Genomic DNA, 19889 nt, shown 5'->3' on the forward strand with positions numbered 1-19889 from the left:
AGCCAGAAAACTCAACCACGAGTGCTCCAATTTTTTTAGAATGTACAGGAGCAACAAAAGGTGACATGTTTTATTGAGTGCTGCTGCTGTACTTACTCATGAAGGAAAACACTTGTTTCTTCTCAGAGCTCCTGCAAATGACTGAATGAGGGGTTTGTTTTCTTTCACACTACTTTTCCTCTCCAATACATTATATGCCACCATGGCTGTTAATGCCACACTTGCAGCTCCTCTGCATTGAGGGATAAATGGATTTCAGCAGCAGACATCAAGGACCACACTCACTGACAATTTACAGGCACACTGGTGAGGATTTCAACGTGTTTTATTGTCAGCCTTATTATAGGTTCAACATGTGGTGTCACAGGAAAGCAGCAACTCCTGCCCTCACAGTACAGAGCACCAGCACAAGTGACACTGAACCACATTAGTTACAGGCACTGTTTCAGGGGAGTTCAAACACCCTCTGCTGCAAAGGGAACAAACAGGGAATTCTGCTTGTATCAGGTTTGCAGAAATTGCTCTCTTTATGAGAATACTCACAGACTTCGTAAGTTTTTATTCCAGCTGTAGCCAAAGATTTCCTTCAGGTATTCTGCTGCCTATGTGTCCCATGATGTGGGTAAGAATCCATTGCTGATACACTGAAATGTTTTAAAGTGAGTAATTAATGTTTTAAAGTCTGAGTAATTAATTTGGGAAGTTCATTTATTTCAAATTCTGAAGAAGTCTTAATATTAAATGTTAAAGAAGAAACTCTTTAGTTTCTTCATGACTGAAAAACATAGCATTATTTACAGTTATGCAAAACTGTAATATAAGAACATACAAAGAAGGTCTTGATCACATCTCAGCCTAAGGAAGAAGAGGATACATCAAATAGCCTGGGAATTTCAGGTACCTGTTGTGTGTGTGTATGCACACATACAGGCACATACAAACTGACCACTGCAATGGCTCAGTCTTCAGGCTGCTCTGCTTCACACAACTACCAACTTGTTTATCCAGTGGCAGCAGAACAAACCAGCAGTTTGAAAGCAGAAACCAGACACAGACTTGGTACCTAAATTCTCATTTCTAAACTAAAATGATGAATTCATTATCTAGATCTATCCAGATGTTTGTACTTCTTTATAAAAACAAAGCAGCCAGATCTAAATTATTTTAAAGATATTTAAATTATTTAGAACAGTGACATGCTTGCCAGGTAAGAGATTTGGGTTTGGTTTTGCAATGACTATAAAAATCAAATGTCATGATTTCCTCAGAACAGGAGCAAGTCAGTTGGAGAATCTGAAAACTCTGCAGGAGTTTGTATTATCTGATATGTACACATTAAAAAAGCTCATAGTGCTTTGTCTAAAACCAAGAAAAGGCAGGTGAAACTGCAGCTAAGATTTGACTTGGGCAATACTTTTAAATATAAATTAAAAATCCAGCAATAGCTGCACTGCACAGAAGAAATTAATGATTTATACATAAGATAATTTTAAGCCACTGATGTTTCTCTCATGAATTCCTCCAGGACGGTCACTACATTCCTGGCCTCTGGCATTTCTGCATGTTCTACTTTCACAATCTTCAGCAGGATGTCTCCACTGCCACAGTTCTTTAGGAACAGGTAGCACTTGAACAAGGCGTAGTGGTTCATTTCAGCCTGGCGGATAAACCTCTTCAGGTTGTTAATGTCCTGGATGGCCTGGCAAAGAGCAACAGAGCATTTGCTTATCCTCCTACATGGAATGAAAACACACTATTGTGGAAAATAAAGGATAAATAGCAGGAGAAGCAAAAGCATTTCCAACAGAAATTTTGTATTACTACTTAAGAGTAGTATAAGAATTGAATATTGTCTTGGATGCATATTATAGCTGGAACTGTAATGATGCAAAATGTGTGGACACAACGTGATGTGTCCAACTTGTAGCATGAATTCTATTATGGCAGCTAAGAATTGTTAGCTACTGAACCCCTGTTACCAGTTACATGAGACTGTGTGTGCAAGTCTCAGATTAACAGTATTTGAAGAAAACAGTAACAATGAAGGTGGGTCTTACTTCAAATTTGAGAAAACACCTTTGGAGCATTCACTGAAGAAACTCTGACACTACTTTACAGCTGTTCTTGTCAACTACAGTAAGCCAGCCCTCAAATTAAACTTCAGAGTTAGTCAGTTAACAGACATATAGATATCATAATAACCTAAAACTTTTATTCAGTGCAAAATAATATTTTGTGTGTAGTATTTGCTCCCACAGTAACCCAAATATCTTCTTCAAGTCTTTAACATATATGAACAGGTACCTTCAATTTACAGTTTTCTAAAATCTGCCGGAAGAGAAATGGATTTCCACCTTCAGCACCATTCACAAAAGCTTGCATCCAGTCCTCACAGAATCTGTTGCTTCCTGTTAAATGTGCAGGAACACAGAGAAGAGATGAGAAAAAGCAAATGAGCTCCACATAAATATACAGCTGCATTCACCTGGTTTAATCACTCTCACATAACAAGTGATAGCAATATACCTGGGCCAGGAAATGAGTCTTAAGGAAAACCAATACACATGGAAAAGAAAAGCAAACACAGTGACAGTGATTGCGCAAGACTGTGTTCTGATTGGTGAATCCCTTTTCCCAACATTTGTCAAAACCACAACAGGAAAAAAGTTGTGCAGATTCGCTGAATTACAAGTCATACTTCCCTGAAGTACAAGTCATACTTTCATGGTCCACAAACTAAATGTACTGTGGATTTTATTGCCAAGCATTTTCAACCCAGAATTCCAGTGTGTCTGGTGTAACAAACTACTCTGGTACCTCACAGGAAAACAGAACCTAAAGTTTCTGGGCCTATGATCTGAATATCCTCAATGTCACAGCTCTCAGCAGCTGATGGACCCAAGGGAGCAACAGGAAGGGTTCCCTGCTGTAATCTCACCTGCATTATGCAGCTGGGGCTGAGGTCCACTACAGTCTATAACCATGGACTTGTGCTGTTCCTCTGTCATGGCAATGCACAGGGAGGTCATTGTGCCTTCCTGGACAAGTCCTTGGAGGCTGGCAGCTGCCAGGAACCTGACACAGAAAGCTCTTGTCAACTGCTTGCTCCTTTCCAGCTCCTGCACACTGAGGGGACCGTCAGACACAGTAGCCAAGTTACTCAAAGGTTCCTTGGGCTCTAACTATCTTTACCTGCTGATGTCCTTTTCTGTTCTTTCATCTGCATTTTTGACTTCTACAGGAGTGTAACTCAGAGCCTTAAACAAAAAAAGAAACAAAGAGAAAAAAAAAGGAAAAAGATGGATACAACTTCAGTATTACTTTTGTAGCTATATTGCAGTTATGAGCAATTAATACATAATGTGGTACTTTAAAAATTGCCCTTGTCAAGGCAGTACTCTCTATTATTGCCATTACAGGTTCTGCACTCAGAAGAAATTCAGCAGTTATACTCTGTTAGCTATTCCATCCAGAACCTCCTCAAACTCAGGGACTAGAGCTAGGATTTGTCTCTTTTCTGCTTCCAGTGAATTACACAAGACACATACACAATATAACATCCCTTTTCATTCAGACAATTATGGCATGGACAGACTGCTCATGCTATTTCTGATTTTCTTACTCTAATTTCAGTGTGGACACCATTAAGTAATTTTTTTTAAGTGACAGAAGGAATTGTTATGTGCTTCTTCAGCAATAAGCAGGGGAAAAGTGCTTGCTCTGAATTTAAAAAACAAACATACAAAAAACCCAACAAAAAGAAAAAAAAAATGAGGGTTTTTAATTTCCTCCTGCTGGGAAAGCAAATGAAAGAAATATTTTAAACATTTGGAGTCACTGAGATGCCTTTTGAAGGTTTTTTAGCTTTTTTTAGCTAGCCAGTTTTAAATACACTTACAGCATGTAGCAGAGAGACAAGTTTGTCCTGGAAGAGCTGCACAACCCTCTGGATAGGGCAGATGGCATCCTCAAACCAGCTCCTCAGGTATGGGCTAACACAGGCCTCCAAGTTTTTTTGCTGTAACACATTAAGCATTAAAATTTTAACTAAAAATCAGATTTCTACATCAATAGAAGCCTATTAATAATCTACTCAATCTCAGCTAATTGGATGTTGGGACCTTCCTAATCTCAAACCACAGTGAACTAAAACAGTGAGTTTGAGATTTATTGGCAATGAAAGGCTTTGCATTTTAAGAAACAGCCAGAACTGTAATATTATGGTATATATTGAGTGAAAACCATGCAACAGCAGATGGGATGACAAAAAAGACTTAAAATGCAGAACTTCCACTAGAAAATTGTGACAAGAAACCCACAAATGTCCTTTCTTAACATTCAGAACTGGCAAGAACTGAGGTGGACATTGATAAGTTCCTTATAGACCATTAGTTTTTATTGGTTACTCTTCTCTCCAAATTTAACAGTAAGTGACCTTTAAGAGATTTATGACTGACACAAAAAGGTCCCCCCTTTCTTTTTTTCTTTTGACTTGTGTGGCTGATAGCACCTTAGACATTCATTGTACTACAGTGAGTCAAGTATCTCTCCCTGTGTTTCATACTGGTACTTGAAACACCTATTTTGTCTCTATAGATTAGATCTTCCAGATGGTTTTAGCAATTAACCTGCATAAATACTAATTTTCACCACTTAAAAAAAAAGTTAGGTCTTACCTCCAAATCAAGATTTATCTTCAGATTTTGAATGTATTTGTCCAGCTCAAGTCTGAAAGTATCTTCTTAAGGAAAATAAGATGCATCAGTTAAGACCTGTATTTTTTCCTTTCAGTATATGGTTATTACTGACTTTTGCAGTTACTGAAAGGTGTGCACAAACGAGTGATTTCAAGTAGGAACAGACAAAATGACAAGATAATTTATCCATCGTGCCCCTTTCCCAATACAGGTAAAGAAAGTTCAAGGTAAGGATATAGTTCCAGACCTTTCTCTGAGCCACCTAAGAAACAAACCACATATTCTGGAGCATTGATGTCTGATTCCAACGTTGCCATTTCCAGAAGACTTTCTTGTTGGAAACGACAGTAGTAACACCCAACTTTACCTTCTGGTATGCTATGAGAAAAGGAAGAAAAATTACTTTCTTCCAGATACATCACAATAAATGAGTGCAAAAAGCAGACATACATTATTTCTGAGGTAATTTTAACAGGTAGCACTGTTGGCTCCAATGGCAGTGGTAGGTGCAGCCATAGGTGCAGCTCTTAGACCTTCTCTTTTTTCTTCTGTGTGATAAGAGTTGTTTAAAAGGAAGTAATCATAAACATCTGAAGTATTTTTAAAGTATTCAAACAGTAAATTATTTAAAACAGTATTTTTCTCAAAGTTATTTAAAAAAGGAAAGTGTTTTTGTGTAAGGCTATTATTAACAGCAACAACAGACTGGGAACATGGAATCAGGATTAAACTAAGTGCAGCAGCAGGCAGGCAAGATGTGCCAATGTTCCTTACAGCTCTCATTCACCAATAATTTCAAAATTTTACCTCAGCCCCACTGATGCTACATTCCCCATTCCTTCAAAGAGCGCTCCTTTAGTAAGGCGCTTAGCGATGAAACTGCGCAACTCCGTCTCCGCTTCGGCGGGCAGGTTGGTGTCCAGCAAGGAGAGGCTTTAAAAACCAGAGGAAATCGTTACCCAAAGGCAAATGTTATTGTTTAGTGTCTCTCAGGATGTGCAGAACCTGCCTCTAGCAGGGACTCCCTGTGATATCTCTCTGGTGGCAGCTAAGGCAGCTCTGTGACTTTTGGCCCATCATGAGCAGTCAGTGGTTTGCCCACTGACCAGGAGTCTGGAGATGTGGTGTCAGCTCATGCTGACCTTCCCAGCAGCTACAGACAAAACACTGCCCTCTTTGTTCCTAAATTTCCTCAACTGTAATACAGAGTTTATGGGAAGACATCTTTTGAAAATTAATAAATTCTTGTTGTATGTTACCTACATGAAAAACTAAGTCAATACAGCAATATCAATTACTAGTAGCAAAAAAAAAAAAAAAAAAAAAAAAAAAAAAAATTCAAACTCAAGGATGATAGTTTCTGTTTAATACATTACTTGAGCTCTGTATGCGTGTCCATTCTCCAGGTATTCCAAAAGAAGTGCCATGGGGACTCCAGAATGCTTTCAGAGGGAGGTTGTGTTTTGAAAGGAGTGCAGAGGACCTAACAGTGATCTGACAACAATACGGCAAAGACTTCAAATCGGGGTATTCCCGTGATTGTGCCGCTCTGCGGCTCGGCTTTACCTGAAGTCCTCAGCGGAGGGTGTGTGCGCCACGGCGCCGCCGGCACTGCCATCCCCGGCGGCGGCTCCCGGCTGCGCGGACCTGGAACCCGAGGGATTGCCGGAGTGAGTTTACAGCCGTGACACGCAACAGGGAACAGCGGCTGCAGCAGGGAAAAGGCACGGCCCGAGGGCGAATAAAAGCAGGAGTAGGGAATCCGTGCATTGTGGGAGTGAAAGAATCTCACCAGGGAGAAAAAGAAGGGGAAAAAAAATAAAGGGAATTCAGGGAGCTGGGAACGGCCAAGGCCTGGGCACGGCCTCCCCGCGGGGGAACCCGGCGCCTCACCTGCGGTAGCCATAGAGGCTGTGGTAGGTGCAGCCGTGCCGCTCCGGCCGCCGCTCCTCGCCCGCGCCGCCGCCCTCCTCGCTGCTCTCCAGCTCCCGCTCATCGCCGTCCGGCAGCGCCGGCAGCATCGCGGCCCCGGCCCCGCCTGTGCCGCGGGGAGCCACCGGGCCCCGCTACCGCCCCGCCCCGCCGGCTGTGCCGTGAACCCGCCCCGGGGCCCGGAGCTGGGAGGAGCCTTCGGAGCGCACGGGCCGTGTCCTCACCCTACCGAGGGCGGTACCGAGCCGTGCTAAAACCGCTCCGGCTGCCGCCGCTCCTCCGTTTGTGTAATGCACAGAAAAATGCAATACAAGCGCCGCGGTGCCTCTGTCAGTCCAAGTAATCCTTCAAAACCGGTCACTGACTTAACGGCAGGATCTACTCAAATCACATTTAGAATTATAGAATGGTTTGGGTTGGAAGGGGATTTGGTAGGATCAGCCATGCTGTCTGCTTTTAAAAAGTTCTGCTTCTGAAATACCTTTTCCGTGTTAAAACAGCACGTTTGTTAACTCGGCCTTGTGGCTACCGGGTAGTTACGGAACCACAATCACAGAATCGTTGGGGTTGGAAGGGACCTCTGGAGATCGTCCAGTCCAACTCCCCTGCCAAGGCAGGGTCACCTGGAGCAGGTGACAGGAACACATCCAGGTGGGTTTGGAATGCCTCTAGAGATGGAGACTCCACAATCTCCTTTTGCAGACAAGCCCTGCAGGGAGCAGCTGTGACCCCCAGCTGCACTGGGCCACTGCCAAGGGCTGGACGTGGCAGATGGCTGCACTTGATGATCTTACAGGTCTTTTCCAACCTCAATGATTCTGTGATTCTCTTCTAAGCACCTGGTGGACCTGTAACTGAGGTGGAGAACCATGGGGGTAACACAGACACACACCCTGATGGATTGTCACTGTAACAGAGGGACCATCCCCCATCCAGGTAACTGATGGCTCAACACATTTAAGTTGGTTTTATTGTGTTCTCGCACCCAGCAACACAGGTACAGCCAGTACCAGAACACTGCACAGAGCAGCCAGCTTCCTGACCAGTAACATTAATGGGGAAAACACAGTTTCTCTGTGACATAAAACACGAAGACAAGCAACAGTTTAGATTAGGAGAAAACTCGTTGCTCTGAGAGCGCTAAGGCCCTGAACAGGCTGTCCAGAGAAGCTGTGGCTGCCCCATCTCTGATAGTGTTCAAGGTCAGGTTGGACAGGGCTTTGAGCAACCTGCTCTAGCGGAAGGTCTCTCTGCCCATGGCAGAGGGGTGGCACGAGATGGGCTTTAAGGCCCCTCCCAGCCCAAACCACTCCGTGACTGTTCCCGCGACACGCTCAGGTGCCGCAGGCAGAGCCCTTACAGCCCCGACTGGCCAAAATGGCGGCGGCGCCGTGAGGCGTCACGGGACAGCCCGGCGGGGGCGACCGCGAGCGCGTCACGTGGGCGCCGCCCGCCCTGCTGGCGCGGTGCGTTCTGGGAGTTCGGAGGCCGCAGCGGCGCCTGAGGGAGCTCGGCCGCCATTTTGTGCCTCTCGCTCGGTCCGGGGCGGCCGCGCGGTCGCTGCGGTTCTGAGGGAGCGCTCGGCTCTCCTGCCCTGTAGGTCGGGGTGACGCTGCCATGGGCCGTAAGAAGAAGAAGCAGCTGAAGCCTTGGTGCTGGTATCCTTCTGTGTGGGACGCGGCGGATGCAGAGAGCTGGGTGGGGGAGGGTGGCGGCGCGGCCTGGCGCGGTCGGGGCTCGGTCCCGTTCCGTCTCGTACCGAGATGGGGCTCAGCCCTTCTCCGCACGATCCTTACGGTTTGTCTCGGTGCTTGGCCCTGTTCCAGCCCTGTGCTCCTCGGGATGGGGCTCAGTCCGCGGCCTTCTTGTGCTCCCCACCCCCCTCACGGCCTCCGGCCCGCTCCTGTCGCTCTCGCCGAGGCCGCGGCCTCTCGCCCGATCCCTAAAGCCAGGGCAGCGGGAAATGGAGAGTTGTCTTTATCCTTTGTGAGGGAGAATGTTAAAGGGAGAAAATCCTGCTACTGATAAATACATTTATTCACGGAATGAGGTGGGATGTGGTTAAAAGAGAATTTTTAAAGCTTTTTTTTTTTCTTCGTGACGGGGGGAGCTTTCAGTTTATAATTGCTGCATCATGATCAGGTTTAATTGTTCAGTATCCAGCAATACTGGTGAATTTTTATTTGATCGCTCCTTCAGAATGTACTCACTTTCGGAGTGATTATAAATCTACTCTCTCTCTTACGTTTCTGTTCTCTAGAATTGTTTAATAAAGAAGCTTAAAAGGTGCTCCGAGGTATTTTACCATTTTGTCTTGGGAGGCATCTGTGATTGTTTTAGACATTATTTCACGTTTTGGTGGAAGCAAGAGACACAGTGTGTTAGCAATGTTAACAGTTTCTTAATAATAAATAGATAATGTGTATTTTTCTCACCTAGGGAAATGTGTGGAGTGTTTGCTGAAATATCAATGCTGGCCCACAGAAAGGAAATGCAGTTTGCCTCTGGTGTTACGTAGACGTCCAAACAGTTCTTTGATTAAAATATTTCTTTTTAAAAGCTGAATTCTTCAGTTACTGCAGCAAATTATGCTGTGTCATAAAAATTGATAGCTGGATAACTGGAAGAGGAAGGAAATTTTAAAGTAAAACCTTTGTTCTCTTTTATGATTGTTAGTTACTGGTAATTGATTAAAGAGGCATTTCTGAGTGATTTGCATAATTTCCCTTTTGCTGATTTCAAGCCTGTTTCTCCTTTAATGCTGTAGCAGCATTCACACCCCTGAAGAGAAAAATAGGTAGGACTTGAAAACCACGAGTCAAGCAATATGGAATCAGATGATTCTGATTGTGTGCAGACACCTTCCTACTTCTGTACCTGTGTAAAGAGGGGTGTGCTGTACTGGATGAGGGTGTTTGTTTTCAGACATCCATTAAATGTTTGTCACTCTTTGAATGCTCAGAGATGCTTCTTGTGCCTTTCTTTTGCTTCAGAAAAATCAAACTGATGCTCGATACCCTAGTCGTAGCTAAAAGGTCACTTCCAGTATTAAATGTTTCCTTAACAGTCTTCAATAGGTACTGTAATAGGGACTTTGATGATGAGAAAATCCTTATACAGCATCAAAAAGCAAAGCACTTTAAATGCCATATATGTCATAAGAAACTCTATACAGGACCTGGTTTAGCTATACACTGCATGCAGGTAAGGAGTTTTAGATTTACGTGAGCTTTTCTTTACAGTATCTAAAATTGAAGTGTCCTTAAGATGGGGGGTTAGGGGCTTCCAGAGTCTGTAAAACAGGTGAGAAAAAGACAGCAGTGGCCTCTTTGCAGCACAGGAGTCCTGCTGTGTCAGCAGTCAAATGGCCGCTGTGCAGCAGAGATCTTTCTCAGGAGTGTTTTGTAGGAGTGAAGGAATTGTGCTGTCTCAGTTTTTCTAAGTTAATGTAAGCTGGTTTTAGGGGTAATAGTAGTTACAGAGATTAGGAGACACAGATCAAGAAAATGCTTGGCCAGAGAGATTAGTCCCATGAAGGGTGTTCCTTTTCTGTCTTCAAACTGCCTGAAGAACACAGAGAATTTACCCTGAAACGTGGTCAGCAGGTTTTATTTGGGTTTTTTTTTCTTTAGGTACATAAAGAAACAATAGATGCTGTTCCAAATGCTATTCCCGGAAGAACAGACATTGAACTGGAAATCTATGGAATGGAAGGCATTCCAGAAAAAGACATGGAGGAACGGAGGAGGTTACTTGAACAAAAAACTCAGGGTAAGGTGGAATGTGGCTGGTTGTCATTTCCCTGGTGTGTTCCTTACTCAGCTGTGGCACTCAGTGAGGGTGGGATTTAATTCCTTCTCTGCCAGCAGCTCCAGGCACTTGCCAGCCACGTGGGAGGGATTTTTCCTTTCGTGTTCACAAGTAGCTGCTGCCAGAGCAGCTACAACAATTACCTAACGAATATGGACATGGTCATTTGTTTGTGAGGGTAAGGGGAGGAAAGGCTAGAGGTAAAACTGTCCTGGTGATTCCCAAATGCTTCAGTTTCTTTGCTGTTCAAGCCTTTGGTTGAACTGCTTTGGTTTATGCAGGACAGCATGATATTGACACAAAGGCAGATCCCTCTGTATGTTCAGGGTAATGGCAGTGTGAGTCACATTCCTTCCCTTTATTTATGGCTGCAGGTGGGCTCACACAGCATTCTTTCTTTGTATTTCTGTGACTTTTTGAGCACTGGCAAGGTTTGAATTTTGCTGTTAGTTAATTCTATGGAATATAATTTATGTTCAGTTTGACCGTATGCGTTGTACTGTCTGCAGAGAGCCAGAAAAAGAAACAACAGGATGATTCTGATGAGTATGAAGATGATGAATCTGCAGCTTCAACTTCGTTTCAACCCCAGCAAGTTCAGCCACAGCAGGGCTACATTCCCCCAATGGCACAGCCAGGTTTGCCTCCTGTGCCAGGTGCACCAGGGATGCCTCCAGGTGAGTGGGTGTGTTATGTTAGGTCATTGCTGAAAACCTCACAGAAACACGAATTGCTGCTTGTATGCTTGAGTGCTAATCTGCCCTTTTATCATTGGGGTCACAGAATAGTTCTGGGAGGTGCAGATAAGCAGTTGGTTCGTTTTCTTCCCTCCTCTGTGCATGAGCACATCTTCCTTGGTGGACTAGATTCAGATACCTGATGCTGGCATGTAGATTGAAGGTTGTGGTTGTAAGGCAGCTTAGTGCTTCAGGCAGAAGTCTAGCAGTGATACTTGCTCATACTGTTTATCCCAGGGTTTGGAAACAGGGCAGAGCTGCTCTGCATCTGGAGACTCCTAACAGAACAGGCCGTTCATACCCAGGCCACAGATACAGTGAGGAAAGAGTTTGATCAGTGAGTGAAGGATGGTCTCTTGTAGTAAGATGTCTTCTTTGGAGACCACTAAGGAAATTCAGAGTCTTGCAGGGCTGAGGACAATCAATCAAAATCAAATTTGCAGATAGTGTTTATATTGCACTGTTTGTAAGCAGTATTATTTCAGAACCCAGTTTTTTAGAACTTGCTGTAAAGCATTTATCCAGTGTAAACTTATTAGATGACATTTGTTTGCAACTGTATGTTATCAGAGTTGTTGAAAATTTATTTTTCTTTCTAGGTATACCCCCATTAATGGCAGGTGTTCCACCTATGATGCCTGGAATGCCTCCAGTTATGCCTGGAATGCCACCTGGGTAAGTAGCAAGAAAGACTTAATATTACATGTTCATACTGTGCATTTTAAACTCATAGAAAAAGTAAAGCTAATTAAAAGAATGTACAATAGGGAATTGTGAACTCTGTAACTTAAATATTTAAGACTAGCCAAAGAACTGGATGGCTGTAAACCAACATGTAAAATATGGCCAAACTGGGTTTATGTATAAAGTATCTTGCCTTTCTCCTGACTTAATAGTTATTAAGTAGTAATATATTAATACAAAATTTTGTTGTGTTGGTTTAGAGCCTTCTGTGAGCCACTATTCCCTTGTGTATTGCACATATGTTGTGCATCTGGTTATCAGTCATCAACATAAGAGGAAAAAAGTACTGGGCAGTTTATATTTTTCTTGTATTTTGGGCAAAAGATGTTGGTTTTTATGCTTGTTATGGGGTTGACACCATACCCTATCACAATGTGTTTGGAAATTCACAGTTAGATTTTTGATTTTGTCATAAATTTTCACAGATTACATCAACAGAGAAAATACATGCAGTCATTTTGTGGTGGAAACATGTAAGCATCTCATTAATGTAATTCTAGGTACATTCATTATGCCATTTTATGTCATGTTTTTGATAAGCTAGAAATTGTTTTACTGAAAATCTTTGAATATTGCCTAAGAATTTGGGGAAGGTGTCTAGTTAGGTTTTGTTACTGTATAATATGTGAAGGTTTTATGTTTTATCTAAACACATATTTTATGTTTTATCTAAATACAAAACTGTATGTGAAATGCATTCAACAAAATATAAACCAAGCAGACCCTTAGAGACTTAAAGCCTCTCTTGAGCCAGAGCTTGAGCAGCTCCATGTGCTTGATCCTTCACGCTGCAGGACATTCTGCAGGAACTCAGTTTAATCTAAACTTTAAGTTAACTGAGGGGAAAGCTCCTTGACTTCTGAGACATAAATATTGATTTAACAGCCTTTGAATTGAAAAATCATATCATAGTCGAACATGGTGTGGATGCTGATCAGAAATTTAGCTTTTCTGGGTGGAAACTCAGCAGAATTTAATCAGGTTGTCGGATACTTAGTCCTCATTAAATTCCCTGTTAACTTCAGGTGTATGTTATGTCACCTGTAAAAACACAAATTAATTTGCCAAAATTTCACTGCATTTCATTTTGGGGGGAGAGGATGATGTTGTGTTATGCTTTTGTCTAATCTAAAGTTTTGCTTTCTTAACCTGATTAAATTTTGCTTAACAATGACCAAAGAATTAGGAGAGACAAAGCAACTTTGGTGTTGGTGTGACACCAGTTCTAGCACTATCTGCACTTTCTCAGAAGTCATTCTGGAGCAGCAGGCAGTGAGCACCCAGCACTTGTTTTGGGGTCTGCTGGGTGGCAAGACTGACTTTGCCTTCTCCAACCAAAAAAGGGACGATGGGTCTGTGTTCCCAGTCATTGCTGCCTCTGCAGTGATAGATGAGTTGAGAGCAGAAATCAGACTTGCCAGAAAGAATGCTCACTTGTTCATGGGATTTGATCTGAAAACAGCAGTGGTGAAGGTGTCTTAACTGTCATACAAACAGAAACTGCTTCTTAGTGGGATTTTGGTTTGTGCTGGAGTGCTGCAGATCAGCTGATCTTGCTCACTAAAGTAATAAACATTCTTTTATTTTGTTTCCCTAATCCGTTTTTGAATGTCTGCAAAAAATTAAGCAAAATTAAGCTACACTTGGTTGTTCCCTGTAAAGGGCTCATACATAGTCATTTAGGAAGAGAAACCAAATCGTTTCTTTTTAATGTGGAGAAAAAATATGTTACAGTGAGGATGTTCATTAAAAAACCAAAATCCCACTTTGTCATTAGTATATGGATTGTTTTCTGTAATTGAAATTCTGGAAGCCTTCTTGCCCTGTGATCTCTGCTCTGCTTTTGTCAATGTTTTTTGGATAGTTCTGCAGCTCTGGGTTATCTGCCAGTCAGTGTCAGAGAGGAGTAGTAGCAGATATCCAGTGATTGTGGTGTGATTGGAGCTAGCTGGTTTTCCTACATTGACTCCATGAATGTACTGAGATCAGGTCCTTGGAACACTCAGCTGCAGCCTGTAATCTTGACAGAGATTTCAAGAGACACTAGTTCTGGAAATCTCATATTAGAGACAGTGAGATCTTGAGAAATTAAAGTTCAAATAAGTGTTTGGGGTTTTGGGTGCTGGGTTATGTTTTGGTTTTATTCTTGTGGAGCTGGTTTGGAATTCCCTCTCTTGAGAGCTTCTTGAAATTATTTACCATTATTTTTTGTCTAATACAGGGATGTGCCAATTGTCTTAAAACTTGGTCACGTGTGTTCATACCAGTGCTCATTTTCTTTTCAATAGGATGATGCCAATGGGTGGAATGATGCCTCCTGGGCCAGGAATCCCACCTCTTATGCCTGGTATGCCACCAGGTAGGTCAGGGTTGTCGAACTCGTACTATGGTGAGAGTTTAATTATATTTATTTCTTTCTACTAAGATTTAGAATTTTTGTAATAAACATTCTGACTTATGCCACCACCCACCACCTTCATGTGGTTGGACTGCCACAGAAGCCACTGTGTGCAGAGGTGGTTGATTCATAGCTTCTGATTATAAATAGTTATTTTACTTTTATACTATTATTGAAGTAAAAAACAGAATACTGTTTCTTTGATTTATTGCATTTTCTCACACTGTTGTGTTGCCTGGTCTCTCTTCATCCTTTTTTTTTAATTAATGTTTGTGGCTGCAGTTGGAAAACAGTAATGACTGAAAATGTGCAAAGTGGGGAATAGCTGGGTGGAATAGTTGCCCAGCTAATGAGCCTGCAGTGTGAAGAAGCTTAACTGACATTTTGGTCTCTTACCATAGCTAGAAGAGATGTTTGTTGAGCTTGTGCAGCTCTTAAGTAGCCCTGAGTTCCCTGGGTGTTCCATCTGACCAGTAACTGGTTTGCTTGATGGAACCCATGGGAGCTGTTAACTTGCCACTGACCCTTTCCTAGAGCTCCACACACACAAGTGCAGGTGTTGTGGTGACACTGTGAAATGTCCCAGTGCACTTTACTGCTGGCCCCAGTAAAGCTGGCAGTGGCTCTGTCGCACTTCTGGTACTGTTCAGAAACAATTCAGTCTCTCAGATTTTGTAACAGTATCATCCACGCTCTTGGCAGCATACCTGCAGTGTGGCAGAAACAGTTACTGCATGAATTGTATTGGTTTATTGAGGGCATAAACTTCATTATTGCAGCTTTAGTAAAAATCAACTGAATCCAGCATTGTTCTGAAGTGTTAGAGGTTACTGCCTGTGCATAGCCATTGACTCTTGACTGCTGGCATTACCCTTTGTCATGTTTTATTTTACTGTTGCCTTAAAAATACATCTTGTAGTGGGAAACTTTGTTCTAAGGAACACGGGAGCGGGATTGTCTAAAGGAATATTGGTGCTCCCTGGAGCCTGATCCGCCGCCCGTTGTTTGTGGTTTGTAGGGATGCCCCCTCCTGTTGGGCCTCGGCCTGGCATGCCTCCAATGACACAAGCACAGCCTGTTACAGCCCCGGGCATTCTGAACCGGCCTCCAGCTCCTGCTGCAACAGCACCAACTCCACAGCCTCCAGTTACCAAACCACTCTTCCCAAGCGCAGGGCAGGTAAGGTATCCCAGAGCCTGGAATCTTTGTCGTGTTCTTCAAATTGCCACTGTGTCAATAGTGCCTATTTATTATTGAGGAGGTCTAAGAAATGACTGGTTCAGGTTTTTGCTTGGGTTGATGTTTAATTCAGTGTAGTGCTTGAATAAATTTTAAAATATTCTTTTGTTTGTCTTAAAGCAGCTATGAAACCAGAGAGAAGTTCTGTAAGCACTGGGGAAGAAAGGAGTAGGCGAAACACTCTTAAAGGCCTTTAATTGTGTTGTTGTTAAGGGAACTTTGGGTGGGTGAAGAGCTGTGTTAGCTGTAGGAGTCTGATTGCGTAGAACTCTACCTCTCCAAGTTAAAAATCTTTACATGACTTGTACTTGCACATAATGGGCTCTCTACTGATAAATGGACAAATTTGTTCTGTACTCTTGTTAAACTGGTTAAACATTGCCTGAGATAGGAGGTTTTCTTACTTCAAAAAGTTTAGGAGTAAGTTGGTGTAGTGAAAATTTAATTTCAGTGTTTTGTGGGGGGAAGTGGGGAATTGATAGTGGCTTGTGACCTCTTCCCTTTGAATGCACTTTTTTGTGGGTCCTGGAGTTCTTACTTGCTTTCAAGTGTGTTGCAGAGGCCTTTGTAATATACTGTTGGCATTTTGGGCTTCTGCGGGGACTATACATGTTTACAAAAATACAATCCTTTCATAAGAAAGGGCTTAGTATAAGAAATCCTTTCATCTGGATACTGTCCGCCCATTTGTTTGGAGACTTTTCACTGTTTCCTTTCTTTTATGCTACAGATGGGGACACCTGTCACAAGCTCAAGTGCAGCTTCCTCCAATTCAGAAAGTCTCTCAGCATCTTCTAACGCTCTGTTTCCTAGCACAGCACAAGTACGCAGGAAGTCACAGTTTAAAACAAATTGCTTTGCAACTTAACCCTTTGGACCATTCTGTAAAATCTAAAATTGACTAAACATCTTCAGATAATTTTTGTTATATTCCTGATTATGTTTAGCTGGTAAAACTACAGAGTCCTTGATTATGAGTTGCATCTTACCAGAAATAAGCATGTCAAAGTGCCCAATTTTTCTTAGTGTGAAAGAATGAAATGTAACATCCTGGTTCTAAAGGGTTAAAAGAGCATGAAAGCAGTTAAATGCATTTTAGTGGGCAGTGGTTAGCTTGATGCATGGTGAAGGCTTTTTAGTTTATGTTGTTTAATATGTTACATCATAATGTAGGGGATTTTAAATTTGCGTTATGTGCAAAATGCTAATTTTTTTTTTATTGAGAGATTCAGATAGTTGTAAATATCCAGTGACTAGAAACAAAATCATTCCCTCATAACTAGGGTTTGCTTTGGAGATTGCTGTGTCTTCAGATACAGCTTTGCAAAACAGACCTTTACAGGGTTTTTGTAACAAAAGAGTAGGAGAGATGAAGTGTTGGACTCTCTAGTGGACCTCTTACCTGCTTCCATTGATTCTTCATTCACAAATAAGATTAAAGTTCTGTGGATAGACATAGTACTTTGTGAGGATACTGCATTGTGTTTATAGAGAGAACACTTAAAGCCCTGACACAATAGAGCTTTCATAAATATTTGATTAAAATATTTCTTAAATACCTAATTTTAATGAATACTAGCACTTTGAGCTGTACTCTAAACTAATGGTTGCTGAAATATGTTAATTTAGTGAAAGACTAATAATAAATCTATGCTTAGAGGCTCCTAAAAATAGTGATTCAGGAAAGATTTACATATTTGCCAAATTCAGTGTTTGAGATAAAGTATAGGGTGTTTTTTTCTTTGTTGTTCCTTTGTTGTGGTGGCTTTTGACCTGCAGATTTTAGACTTTCCTGTGTGTGTGTGTATATGTGTACATACCGGGGTTTATTTTGTCTTGGTTTCAGTTGCTCTAGTTTGCAATAAGGCTGAACTTTACTTTTGTCAAGCTTGTATAATCATATATCTCACTGGAACGTTTCAGAGGTCTAACAGTCATCATTTAAGTTTTCTTAAATGAAAAATTTATTTGAGAATAAACACTGACCAGTCTGTGTGTTTCACAGGCTGCAGCAGCTGTGCCAGGGCCAGTTGGTACTGATTTCAAACCTTTGAATTCTACACCTGCGACAACAACGGAACCCCCCAAACCAACATTCCCGGCTTACACACAGTCTACAGCCTCAACCACTAGCACAACAAACAGCACTGCAGCTAAACCAGCTACATCTATCACAAGTAAGCCTGCTACCCTCACAACAACCAGTGCAACCAGTAAGTTGATCCATCCAGATGAGGATATATCACTGGTAAGTAACATGTTTTCATTGTCTTACTGAAAAATGCGATTTGTGATGATATGGCAGGTCGAATGGAATTTCATCTGTGCTCTGCATTATGTGTATTTTAGTAATGGTGAGAGTGCAGACTGTGCAGAAAAAATGTAACTGAGTTATGATTGGCATGTTGGCAATGCTGCAGTCTAAGCCTTAGCTTTGGTGGTGGTGGGAAATTTCTCAATCCAAAGTGCAATTTGGACTTCTGCTGCATTTGGACTTTTGTGTAGAACAAAAGACTGAACAGTTTGAAGTTGTTTTGATGCTATTACAGCAGTTAGAAATACGGAATTTATGGATAAAACAAATGAACGTTAATTACAGTTCAGAGATCTTCAGGTTTGTGTTTTTAAGAGAAAAAGGCTTTATTCAGTTGGGGGAAAGGGAGGATTTGAGTTCCATTGAGAATACTCAAATTGGTCTGTATTAAGGAAGAAAGTCTGCAGAAAGGGAGGCAAATCCTACTGCTGCTGGGTAATGTTACTAGTAGTCTTTGAATTTGTAAGGTAGCTAAAATAGTTTAGTAATCTGCTGTTTTGTACCTCTCTTTACTTTCGGTGAATTCTAACACGATGTGTTGTGGTTGTCTCTCCTGCTTTTAGGAAGAGAGAAGGGCACAGTTGCCCAAATACCAGCGCAACCTTCCTCGACCAGGCCAGGCTGCCCTGGGTAATCCACCGGTTGGACCAATTGGAGGTATGATGCCACCACAGCCAGGAATTCCTCCACAGCAGCAAGGAATGAGACCTCCCATGCCACCTCATGGTAATCATACGTTTCCCAGCTTCCTATTTTTTGGAAAGATTTGTGAAGTTGCCTATGCTAGCAGGGAGGGTTGAAGCTTTTCACAAAATACACTTCTCACTATTTAAAAAAAAATTTAAAAATTATTCTTTGCATTTTAACTATTCTGTTTATAGGTCAGTATGGTGCTCATCACCAGGGCATGCCAGGATACCTTCCTGGGGCAATGCCTCCATACGGTCAGGGACCTCCGATGGTGCCCCCGTACCAGAGTGGACCTCCTCGCCCTCCCATGGGAATGAGACCGCCCGTAATGTCGCAAGGTGGCCGCTACTGATGCTCCTACTCACGCTCTAATAGGTTTGGAGATTAAACCTTTTCTCATCTTGTGCTGTTAATATAGCCGAGCTTCCGTCAATTAAGGCTTCATTGTGACTCTTAAAAAAATAAGTATCTTCCCACATGCAAGGAGCTGTTGGACATTTTATTTTACATGGGAAAAATTATTTGGAATAATAACAGGAACTTTTCCTGATGTTGCAATTTATACTGTATGGCTTCTTTTTCATGTTTCATCTAGGTTTTTAGAAGTGAAGTATAGTAAATATGGTTCGTTAAATTGTGAAGGCGCTGGAATTACATGAACATACCACCTTAAAGGCAAGTTCTGTAATGTTACGTTGCTATTTGTGAAATGATGCCTTCACAGCACTTCAAGTGCTGTTGGACTTATGTCCCCAACATAGTTTGGTGAGGGCTGTAATTGTTCCCAACTACTTGTACATTAAAGTCTGAACTTGTAACAATATTTAATGTATTCAGAGTTCCTCCTGTTCCAGGGTTTAAGTAAACTGACCCACTAAGGTCATGTGACTTTTCTGTACTGTTATAAACTTCATTGTAATAAAAGAGGAGAAAAATTTATATGCCTTTTTATTCATGACCAGCTGTGGACAACTGCCTGAAAGGTTTGTACAGATGCATGCCGTTGGTAGCCATTGGTGTAATGAACACAGTTATTGGTGCTGTTTTGATAAAGTCTGAATTTCTTGTTCTAAAAAGTCACTCCTTAGCTGTACGTCTGAGTAGACAAAGACCTGTACACTTATTAACTGACTCCTCAAAACTGAGGCTGCAGGAGGCACATCCTAACTCTTGGTTGTAACTTCTCTTAATGCATATGTTTCTTTACTCGTGCTTTCTTGTCCTCAATAAATTTTAAATGATTTCTAATCCTGGCACTTGCTTGTAGGATGTGAAAGTGCTCTGAGATACATCCTAGTGCCAGGGTGTGTCCCATTAGTTCACTTTGC

General features: G+C 42.0%; 2 protein-coding genes across 6 annotated transcripts; one reads left to right on the forward strand and one right to left on the reverse strand.

Moving 5' to 3' along the window:
* Positions 1-1392: 1392 nt before the first annotated feature.
* Positions 1393-6743, reverse strand: CUNH17orf75 (chromosome unknown C17orf75 homolog). The gene is made up of 10 exons (XM_054278606.1): positions 6591-6743; positions 6264-6344; positions 5505-5630; positions 4935-5075; positions 4677-4734; positions 3899-4018; positions 3193-3257; positions 2939-3075; positions 2305-2408; positions 1393-1699 (listed from the first exon to the last, which is right to left on the reverse strand). The coding sequence occupies exons 1-10, from the start codon at positions 6716-6718 to the stop codon at positions 1490-1492; spliced, it is 1170 nt and encodes a 389-aa protein (XP_054134581.1). The 5' UTR covers positions 6719-6743; the 3' UTR covers positions 1393-1489.
* Positions 6744-8104: 1361 nt separating this feature from the next.
* ZNF207 (zinc finger protein 207) lies at positions 8105-19500 on the forward strand. Of its 5 annotated transcripts, XM_054278592.1 has the most exons (12): positions 8105-8287; positions 9707-9833; positions 10262-10400; positions 10949-11116; positions 11776-11851; positions 14209-14309; positions 15337-15497; positions 16288-16380; positions 17563-17805; positions 18435-18597; positions 18753-18936; positions 19157-19500. In XM_054278592.1, the coding sequence occupies exons 1-11, from the start codon at positions 8247-8249 to the stop codon at positions 18911-18913; spliced, it is 1473 nt and encodes a 490-aa protein (XP_054134567.1). In that variant the 5' UTR covers positions 8105-8246; the 3' UTR covers positions 18914-18936; positions 19157-19500. The 5 variants fall into 5 exon arrangements, with proteins under 5 accessions (XP_054134567.1, XP_054134566.1, XP_054134569.1 ...); XM_054278591.1 differs by having other exon boundaries at positions 18753-19500; XM_054278593.1 differs by having other exon boundaries at positions 8106-8287; positions 14209-14279; positions 18753-19500.
* Positions 19501-19889: the final 389 nt, after the last annotated feature.

The sequence above is a fragment of the Melozone crissalis genome, unplaced genomic scaffold (assembly GCF_028551555.1).
Source record: "Melozone crissalis strain CALT ecotype California unplaced genomic scaffold, PUWL_Pcris_2 ptg000026l_1, whole genome shotgun sequence".
Classification (NCBI taxonomy): Eukaryota; Metazoa; Chordata; class Aves; order Passeriformes; family Passerellidae; genus Melozone; species Melozone crissalis.